The sequence below is a fragment of the Zootermopsis nevadensis genome, unplaced genomic scaffold (assembly GCF_977971745.1).
Source record: "Zootermopsis nevadensis isolate Lab colony 2312 unplaced genomic scaffold, Znev_1.0 Znev_ptg000010l, whole genome shotgun sequence".
In the NCBI taxonomy this organism is placed as follows: Eukaryota; Metazoa; Arthropoda; class Insecta; order Blattodea; family Termopsidae; genus Zootermopsis; species Zootermopsis nevadensis.
In genome coordinates, this window is record NW_028259142.1 from 413,576 (window position 1) to 423,768 (window position 10,193).

General features: G+C 46.6%; 1 protein-coding gene across 2 annotated transcripts; it reads right to left on the reverse strand.

Annotated features, from left to right (window-relative positions):
- Window positions 1–944: 944 nt before the first annotated feature.
- Window positions 945–9,826, reverse strand: LOC110834828 (MFS-type transporter SLC18B1). Of its 2 annotated transcripts, none has more exons than XM_087346004.1 (10): window positions 8,941–9,826; window positions 4,942–5,033; window positions 4,634–4,707; window positions 4,407–4,554; window positions 4,066–4,134; window positions 3,865–3,982; window positions 3,456–3,762; window positions 3,274–3,369; window positions 2,874–3,042; window positions 945–2,556 (listed from the first exon to the last, which is right to left on the reverse strand). In XM_087346004.1, exons 1-10 carry the CDS (start codon window positions 9,023–9,025, stop codon window positions 2,248–2,250), a joined length of 1,467 nt encoding a protein of 488 aa, XP_087202130.1. In that variant the 5' UTR covers window positions 9,026–9,826; the 3' UTR covers window positions 945–2,247. The 2 variants fall into 2 exon arrangements, with proteins under 2 accessions (XP_087202130.1, XP_087202129.1); XM_087346003.1 differs by having other exon boundaries at window positions 4,938–5,033; window positions 8,941–9,825.
- Window positions 9,827–10,193: the final 367 nt, after the last annotated feature.

Genomic DNA, 10,193 nt, shown 5'->3' on the forward strand with positions numbered 1-10,193 from the left:
TAAATTGTGAAAGTTTTTGCCATTGTTAATTTACATGTACACTGTGACCAAATGTTAGTTAGCCCCATTTTGTCTTCATGATATTTTGTTGTAGTTGTTCCAGTGAAAGATTTTATGTTTTTGTTTCTGTTTAGCCTGTGTAACAAGGCCACTTTAAATAAAAGGTTAAATTAATTCAGTGCCATATAAACTAATACAGAATGCAGTATGTATGTTGGGTATTCAAACCATAAATGAAACATGAATTTTTGACAGTATATTTTATTTATGATTGCAAACATACAGTGTTTGTTAGTGATTGTACTGAAATGACTAGGGATGGAATATTTACAGTGACAAAAAACAGCACTTACATAAATGCATACGGCACCTCAGTATTTTAATGAATACCACCAGATGGGAGCACAGTTGAACAGTAGTTTGTACACTGACAAAGTAAAATTTTTGTTGTGTGTAAATTATACACAGTTAAATAATTGAAGGCAAGAACGTAGTAAACCTCAGAAATTATGGCTACCATACGAGCCTTACCGAGATTGGCTGATACAAGTTATTTTCTAAATTTGTGAGAATCATAACCTGAAAACTTCTGTATCCTGTCTCTAATCGTTTTGCCCCGAGGAAAGATCTTTCGGCACAAATTGTATCGGAGGCTGAGTGGGTCCCAGAATTACTCTAGGTGCGGCAATGGTGAAGGGAGCAATATGAATAGCTAGTGACCCAACCCAAAGCCAATTACGAGATCTCGGTATAATTTTTACTGTGAGCTATAATCACTCAGACAAATCTTCAGCCTCGGATGTAACAGACATGACTGAAATTCAGAAGTTATATTAATTAAATCAAAGGAAGAATTATAGATCTGTGAATTTCCATGTAATATTCAACAAAAATATGAATAATTATCCATTATATAATATATATATTCTTAAATAAAACCTGACTTGAACAGAGACCATTTGATGAGATCTACACATATGATACTATTAAAGTGGACTGGATTAATTTGTTTCAAGACAAAGCCAGTGATGGCCCCCAGTTTTTACTTAAATTGTATGAACACACGTCTGTGTTTTATTGTGTTTGGGTACAGATTTATAAAACAGGTCTTCCAGTTGCTACGAGAGCAACAAAATTGAACTCTCACTCAGCGAGGTCGAATATATTTCATTTCAGTTATCCTGCATTATTTGATCCTTGTTAGTGTTAAAAGGCACGATTAAATGAAATTGTCCAAGTAAGAAGTAACACTTATAAACGTGATGAAAGCGAGGAACACTCGTTCAATAATTACTGTATATTCTGTTACTAAGGACTTTTCAGGTGTCATTTATTCAAAGTATTTGCATGTCTCATTCTTTAAATAGAATTAAATTATAATTATAAACCAGAGGAATTCACTCTCTTTCACTCATTCACTCCACTCATTCATTCATTCGTTCACTGCCTGTGTCCCACAGCCTTCTCTTGTCTCATGATCGACTACTTTCAGTAAATTCTGGCTACGTGGATGTGACCCTCCACGGCGCCACGACCAGATTTGTGCTTCCGCTACACAAATTAAAAGTTTATTTGTGCAGATACCGCGTACTTTGTTACCAATAGCAGTGACGAAGATGCACGAGAAAACTATTCTTGAGGTATCCTGAAAGTGGGGGAATATTGGCAATATGAACGCAAAAGAGATCGAGGAAGAAAGACAACGAATCCCGATAATTACAAAATGTTTTCTTATCCCTTAAAGGCACAAATGATGAATAGATGATACAAGTTTAAGAATTTCAACTTCGAAGATGGATGTCTCCTGGGTTGTTGCGCCGTGTAGTCTGATATAAGGTACCGTTTGGTAAGTCCGTGCTACAACCATCATCAAGGCGATCGCCCTGATGATGGAGGCAGCAAGGACCTCCGAAACGTCGGTAAAATTCTACCGGACTACGCGGCGTACCAACCCAGAAGACATCCATCTTCACTCTCACCGCCGTGAAAACCCACAAATTCTACTTTTTAATTTAATATCGTTTATTTCTCTGCCGTTCTTTCTCTTCCCGACAAAAGGGACGTGTACGACCCTTGATTATCTCCAAGGAACACATTTTGTAGACCCCTCCTTTATGAGATTGTCCTTTTTTACCGTTGACGTTTGAATACAAGAACATCGCTGAGCTGTAGACATGGACGCCAGTAAAGTACCAAGATCTGCAAAGAAGAATGCTGCCAGGCGGCGTGGTTGTGTCTTGGTTCGCCCTACGTCACGCTCTCGAGGAAGCCCCTGGACTCGCAGCTGCCGTAGCTGGTGCTGTACGGCCCGATGAGCACGGCCCCACTTTCCCTGCGATGCCAAGTGCCGTGTCGGTTCTTATAGCTGTTGCACGTGATGATGCCGTTCATGCCCGGAGGACGCTCGATGGCGATGGCACTGCCTCCGGCGTGGCCATTGCTGGAACTGTGCGAACCGGACGTCGTCATGCTGACCTTGAGATCCTCTGCCGGCAGGACTTGCTTGTACGGGACCCTCTGGCGAGAGCAGCAGATAAATATCACCACCAAGACTCCCTGCAACAGCCAACAGAGAGAGGCTGATATTATTCGTGACCCGAAGGTTCATTACCACGGGACCCAATCCTGAGCCAACTGAATCTACGACTTCCTGTCTGATATCAAGATTAGAATTGTAATTCGTCACCCGAATATTTGGCAGAAAGTAGGGCCTGCAAATTATGAAGCTCCTTCTTGCGTAGTTTCTTCCATCCGCCTGTCCCTATGCCCCCTTGGCACCCCCAGTCCGTGGTCGTGAGGTGACTCAGGTGTCCAGTGGCACAGTCAGTAGCTAATCATACTGATGGCATGCGACAGATATTGAGGTCGCTTACCACTATGACGTTCAGAAGCACGACGAACATGGTCCCGTTCCTGAAGCCGACGCTGTCGTAAAGAATGCCCGCGATGGAGGGCCCCACAAAGGCGCCGAGGGCGAACGTCGAAGTCCAGAGGCCGGAGATCAGTCCGTACGTCTCGAGGTTGTTAGGGAACCCACACAATCTGGAAACATTTGCCTCCTTTGAATTTCACCCTCAGTAACGCTGGCATTTTGTGGAAGATTTTTTTTTGTAAACAATGTCTTCACGGTGGAGATGTCCGAAGTCGCATGGAGGGGGCAACGCCCCTCGGCGAATAAAATCACGAGCGCTGACGTATGGGTTGGAGCAAGAAGGAACCTCAAAGGCGAGGACAGAAGAGCAAGGTTACACGTGTTTACACGATGTGACTTACATGGACGTTCTGAGTGCGTCAGTAAAAGAGGCGACAAGTTGAGCAGCGATGCCCAGTCCGTGGGACACGAGCCCCAGAATAGAAACCCACAGAATCCTGGAACAAAGTAGTGGTCCTGTTACTGAAAAGCTTTAACACGTCTTTCAAATGTAATGCGTGCAATGAAACCCATCGAGACTTACGTGGGTGTGGGAATGAAGGGTGCTGGGCCAACGAGCGAGAAGCCCACGATAATGAGAAGGCAGCCGACTGCGGTGGCCACCTTGGGATTAAGCTTCCTGTCGCACAGCCAACCCCAGCAGGGGGCCGTAAGCGCGTACGTGCCCCCGTTGATGACGAACATGAGACCGAGCACCATGGGGGACAGTTCGAACTGCCGCAGATGGGGCTCCAGGGTCGCCTGCAGGAACCCTATGCTCATGGACGTGACGATGATGCTGGACGCAGCCAGGAGCACGCCCGGGATCTTCAGCACCTGCAGCAGGCTCGCTGGAACGCAATCGTGAGTTGCCTATCAATCAGTGGACGTGCCACTTTTAAGCGACTTCTTTGTCAATGTGTGGGGGACGGAAAGTCGAAGGGGACACTCACAGCCCTGCTGGGCGTCTTCCTCGGCGTCTCCGTGGTCTGGTAGCACGAAGGCCGTCATGATGGCGGCAAGGAACAGCGCCGACCCCATCACTGCAAATGGCGTCGTGTATCCCCCGGCCTGAAATTCGAGACCAGCGTTTCAGAACACCGTATTAACCGAAACACAACGCGGTTATCGGATTTCGTCTGAACTGGACTCACCTGGTACAACGCCCCTCCAACTGTGGGTCCCACGATCAGCCCCAGTCCAAAGAACGTCTCTAGTGACGCCTAGAAGGAGAACAGATCTTTTTACATCACGAGTTGCCTGAGACGGGACACTAACAACGGACCTCCTGTGCGAGCGCGTGTCGGGAACATTTTAAAGAACACGGGTTATACGGCGTTAAACGAGGGAATTATCAGTGAATGGCGAATTGGGAAGGGAACGGTCTTGGCTGATCTGAGGAGTTCGTGTGACTCCTTCATGAAAGGCGACAGTCGAACTGCTCCGTAATGTTGGGTTAGGTTAGGTTAGGTTGCTGGCCGCGAGGAATACTTACGAAGGTTGTGGCGACATTTTCGGGGAATTCCTTGGCAATGATGGCAAAACTGGCGGTGAGGAACGCGGCGTTGCCCAAGGCTTCCACTATGCGGATCAGGAAGGAGAGTACGATGAAGGTGTAGTGGCCGTCAACTCGGTCCAGCAACCTGCATCATTACCGCAACTTTTAGCGTCTGCAGAACTTTGAAAAGCAGAGTCAACTTCATTGTAACAGCAGGTGCTTACCCGAACAAAATGGCGCACACTCCGGTTGTGAAGATGCCGCCGTTGAACAGCAGCTTGGGGCCTATCCGGTTGAGCTGAAACGTGAGAGACGACACAGTTACTGTAGAAGCTTATAGTCGCTCATCTAGTCAAATTCTCCGCCGTTTATGGAACCGTGTTACATGCAGTCCGCGCTCTCATTCATTGTCTATCATCCATTCTAATATTTTCTTTGATTGCACTCCGAGTGACCTGTTTCGTTCTCATGTTCCTACGAAAATTTTGTATGCATCTCTACTTTCTCCCACCGCCCTCTTGTACTCACGTACTGTCCATAGATGGGGCTGATGATGAATACGACGAGTTCGAATATGCCGAACACCAGTCCGTACTCCGTGGCGCTCGCCCCTTTCCGCTCGGCCTGCAACATCACGTACAGTTACGGTTACTTTACGTTACGATACGAGAAGTTTGGAGTGAACTCGATGGCTATGCCTCGGAGATCACGTAGAGAAAAGAGGAGCTTTGTAGTGCTCATCGAACATCGAATGTACGGGACATGGGGGGGGGGGGGGGAGAGAAGAAATATGTACACGATAAAATTGAAGGGAGAACTTGGAAGATGTGCGTAGGAGGATGGTATTAACATTGGTTTTAAATAAGTAGGGCGTGAAGGTTTCGACTGGATTGAACTGCTTCGCGGTTGAATTCCATGGCAGAACCTTTGAACAAGTCAACAGTCGCTTCGTTTTAAATGTTACACGGTGCATCATCTCTTGTGTCTGAATTTAAATGCCAGTCGGCTCCAAGACTAAGACTACAGGTATACAACAGAGCCCCCCCGCCCCCGCCCCCGCCCTCGCCCCCTCCGAGCCTACGTTCCTAACCCTCCTCACTGGATACACGTCTTTGCAGCGAGTTACGCGTTGGTCCACACAGAACAGCCTCCCAATTGATGTCAGAGACTTGAGTATGTTTGTCTCTGACAAATTATGTGTAACGACCGATCCGTTGCACAGATAATGCGATAAAGTGGGTCACGGCCGGTGTGATAACTGACCTGCTGTATCCACATTCGTCTCGGAACACAGCCCTTGATATTGAACGTTCGGACGTCTAGTGGCTGGGAATTTTAAACGCGATCTACAGTGGACACGCGTGCCGTTTTCAGTTTATTTTATTGTCCTCATAACTTCACATTAAATTTGTTTTAGTAAGACGATGAACCAGGTCGTGAAGTCAGTCGGACCTTCGCGGACAAACTTTCTTTGGAGATGTAAAATGTCCTCAGCCGATTCTTAATATGTGCAGAACGTGTTCTTTGCTTTCGTAGCGTACCAGCAAATTTTGAGTCCGGCTGTGAAAAGGAACATTGTGATCATTTGCGGAAGGTCTTGAGCAGATGAAACACGGACACAGGAGACGGGGCGAGGTATCTCTGCATCTAAATCTGCAAGAAGCAGCCAGTCAGATCCGTTTATCAGACATTTCTCTTACACTGATTGTGAACTTTGATGGTTCAATGTGACGGGATTTGGGGCCTTCCGACACTGCGTGCGGCGTCACAGTATCGGTTCAATAGCTTCACTGGCGCCTCCTGGCTGCCTGCCATAAAACTACTGGGTCGCTTGCTAACCTCCGAGAGGTCACGCAGTGGACAATGTTTGATTTGTCGTAGTGAGAAATTATTTCTAATATTCCGTTTCTTGGGCACTTGGGCTTCGAGTATCTGGACTCTGCGTCTGCAAATCCCGCAGAACGCGGGGGAAATCTGTTTATTTTTAGTAAAACAATTTTGCATTGAATTAAACTAACATTTTGGTAGAAAATGGCGCAGCGTCTGGGCATTATGTACTCCAAAAGAAGCGTCAAAACTTCATAATCGTGGCCTGTCCTTATCTAAAACGCGGAGTTGGTTGTTTGACGACACTTTCAGTAGCTCATTTTGTACAGTGTCGAGTGATAGAATCCGCAGTGAATAATGGATGGGAAAGGATGTGGAAGGAGGCGATCATGGCCCTAGTTAAGATACTGCCCGGAACTTTTGTACCAGGCGAGACAGAGAAAAAGCCTCGGTCGCAATATCCGGTCTCCGGGATGATCCGAAATTGAAACAGGAGTGCTAACGTTTCTTCTCCCCACACGCGAGAGTTCGGCTCTCCTAGAGAGAGAGAGAGAGAGAGAAATGATTTGTAGGCAGAAACGCGCTGTGATTGCTCCGACACTGATGCCACCTTATCAGTGTTATCCGTTCAGCGCTGAGGTCGAGCATTTGTGTGACTGTGAACTTCGGTCGTCCCTGCAGCACTGCTCATCACCGTCGTCACAAAAGCCTGTGGCGTGGCTTGGAGGGAGAGACAAATGTGGAAGGGTGTACTCGTCGGAGTAACCACGTAGGAACAGATTAGAATGCGCCAGACCCTCTCTTTGATCGCGACACCAAGTCACATTCGACAGGATTCTGTGTTTTCATGCCGGACGTTTCTCGTGATGTTACGTTGGCCTCTGGGTGGCGATGGGCCGATCCGACCGAAGCATGAGCTCTTGCGTACAAAACGCGAAGGGAGAAGAATTGCTCCTCTCATGTGCAAAGACAGAATTAATGCATGTCTGAACTCCGGTTTACAACGTGACGCTCCCGTTCAATCTTATCTACGTGGTACTTGCATATGCCCACTTCGTCCTGAAAATAAATCGCGCCGACTGCTGATTCAAGGCGACGGTGTTTCGGACGAGATGGTCGCTTAGCATCCACGCAAGGAACTGAGGGCGATCTGTTGTTGTAGGAATACAAGTATTAACAATTTGAAACATTCGCACTTCTCGCGACTTCGCCGCATATTTATCAGGAAATGGACTTCGTACTGAGTTTTTCAAAATTACAAATTTTAAAGACGATTAAGAAATTTGAAGCGACTGCTGGCTGTTCTCTGACTCTTACGACGTTTATGCAGCGTTTTCTGTTGTTTTGTTCTTTTCGTGAAGCAGCATTTCAGAGCTCGAAAGGAAGCTGTCACTGAAGGACCCAGTTGCTGATCTACGACGCAAATGAATCAGACTGGTGCGTGCTTCTCGCTATCTGATCCTTACTGGGTCACACGGTTCATCAGTCGCTTGGTACCAAGGAGTGCGACCTGACATGTTTCGGAAGTAAGTATCCGATGTGACAGAAACAGCGTCGTTACATGTCCTCACGCAATTTCTTTGTCGCCAAACTTCTGTGTTGTCCGTGGAAGGGCGCTCTAAGTCATATGAGTCCAAAGTTGTGTTCCGTCTCCGTGTATGTCGACTTTCAATAAACAGAGCCCTTATCATGTTTTCCGTTTTCTGCTTGCGTCAGAATATTCCGTTCTGAAGATGGTTCAGTTTTATCTGTTCCTTCTTCTGTCCAGATTTTACAGGCGACTGGTGCATTAGGAGTGGAGGTTTTCACGGCTGTGAGCCCGAAGATGGCTGTGTTCTGGGCTGTAGCGCCGTGTGGTCTGGTAGAAGTTTACCAACGTCGCCCTGATGATGGAGGCGTCTCGTCGAGGCATCCTGTGTTACATCATCCTTTCTTCCTTTGTTGCGTCATCTCTCTCTCTCTCTCCCACTTTTCATAACAACTGCCACACTACCCACTCACGTGACCGACCACACTACACTGCTTCCTTTTTGTGAGATCCCAGTTCGAATCTCTGCCCGCTGAGGTCCTCGTCGGTCCCTCCTGGCAAACGCCCAGATAGAACATATTATTCGGCCACGACCACTTCCTGAAACGTGCTTTCAAATTTGCTGTTCGTCAGTCATCGACGGTCGACGTTGTAGTCAGAGAAAAAAGTAAATCCTTCGTCTCTGCCTCTTGCGTTCTGAGCGGGGAAGTTCGCGGTCACTCGATTTCGACTAAAACTGGTCTGACGCGCCTGCACTGAATAGCCTTGAGGTATTTTTATTTCTGTGCTCTTAACTGATTGACGAAGGTGTGACGTTTTGTTGATTTTGGTTAAAATATGAAAAAAAATAGTCCTATTTCATCTTTGGGAGAAGTTTGTACTGTCAAGGACGTTTGTATCAGCGGTTTTTAAATGGTCGCGACATTTAAATACTCCTGCATCAGATTATTTCTTAGCCTTGAACTGCCGTATAACAATTCAGATTGCAAATATTTAATCAGTTTTGTTATTTAAATATTTTGCACTTGGCATTGCTAAAGAACTCGCTTTCTGCGTTTAAATCTGCTTCTGGAGTATTAAGAAATGTAATGCGGTTTGATAAACCCAGAATTTGTGCTCGTCTATCAATAACACGCAATTCCGACTAGACCTTGTATTAGATGCAGTTGAACTTACCTCTTTTGGATAGAATGGCGCCTGCAGAGACACGCAGATGGCGTTGCAGAAGTCGGCGATGCTGAAGACGACCAGCGTCAGCCATTGTCGCTTCGAGAAATCTTTCATTGACATCCTTACGCGTCTGTTCCTCGCTCCTTGACGATGTTTACGCGACTTTGTTTATAACGAAACTAAAATGTTGTAAAGTCTAGCAGAATTTAGAGGATCTCAAAGAACTGGTCTTTGTGTTATTCTGAGACTTTTTTTTAAAAGTTATTCCTACCAAAATCTTTCTTTAACACTGTCAAAGAACAGAGCGATGTTGTACCTTTGTGTGAACGTGTCGTTACTGCTTTTCGCCATAGAAGACAAAACCTTCCCGAATTATATCTTGTGCGTGCGTGCGTGCGTGTGTATGTTTATTGTCACTCGAGTGAACCAATACTTCCCTTCACACAGGCCACGAACAACTTATGATTTGTGAACTGTCTTCGTTGCTGTGAAGCCTTGACGATCTGGAGAGGAATCTTCTTACACGTACGTCCTGGGAACAGCGTTCTTGACGACTAAGTCCAGACCGACTGGACATGTCAGTCCTATACTAATAATTATTGAAGGACTTTGACACTAGACAAGGAGTGGGGAAGAGCACACACCCTTGGAGCCTCGGCTTCCCGTGTCCTCTGGGGTAACACTCCCTTGTGCGCGGATCATCCGATTGGTCCTGCCGTCCCGAACGCGCCTCTGTGAAATTCGGAGCCACGTAGCAGAGTGGGGGAGGGTTCGTGGTTGAGGTCACAGTGTTTCGGGTCAGATTCGCGCTTGTGACCTCCTCAATCATCTTGTCGTCACAGTCTTGTTGTTCTCTTTCAGTGTCCGTGCTTCGCTTGCTCGCCGATAGCTGAGAGACGGTAGCCGACGCCGGGCGGCTTTATCGCTCGTCTCACTGGCGTATCTGAAAGAGCCCTCGATGTTGCGTCAGGATTTATTTGTACGCCACGTTCGTCCCCACGTGTCTTATTTTGCAATGTTATTTGAAGGAAAAAGGTAGTTGTGGTCTAAGAAGGCGTCCTTCAGCTCCAGTCTTGGCCCCGCGTCGTCTGACGACCTACCGAAGAGACGGAGATCAGCTGACGGTATATTCCCGGTAGTTCGTTACGAATTTTTCAAGTCCTTGGAGGCAAAGTGCACAGAAGTAGAATTATGTGCCGTAAGTAATATGTTCACGATGTTGTGTAACAGGTAATTCCGTGATTTACAAAAGTCGCCTG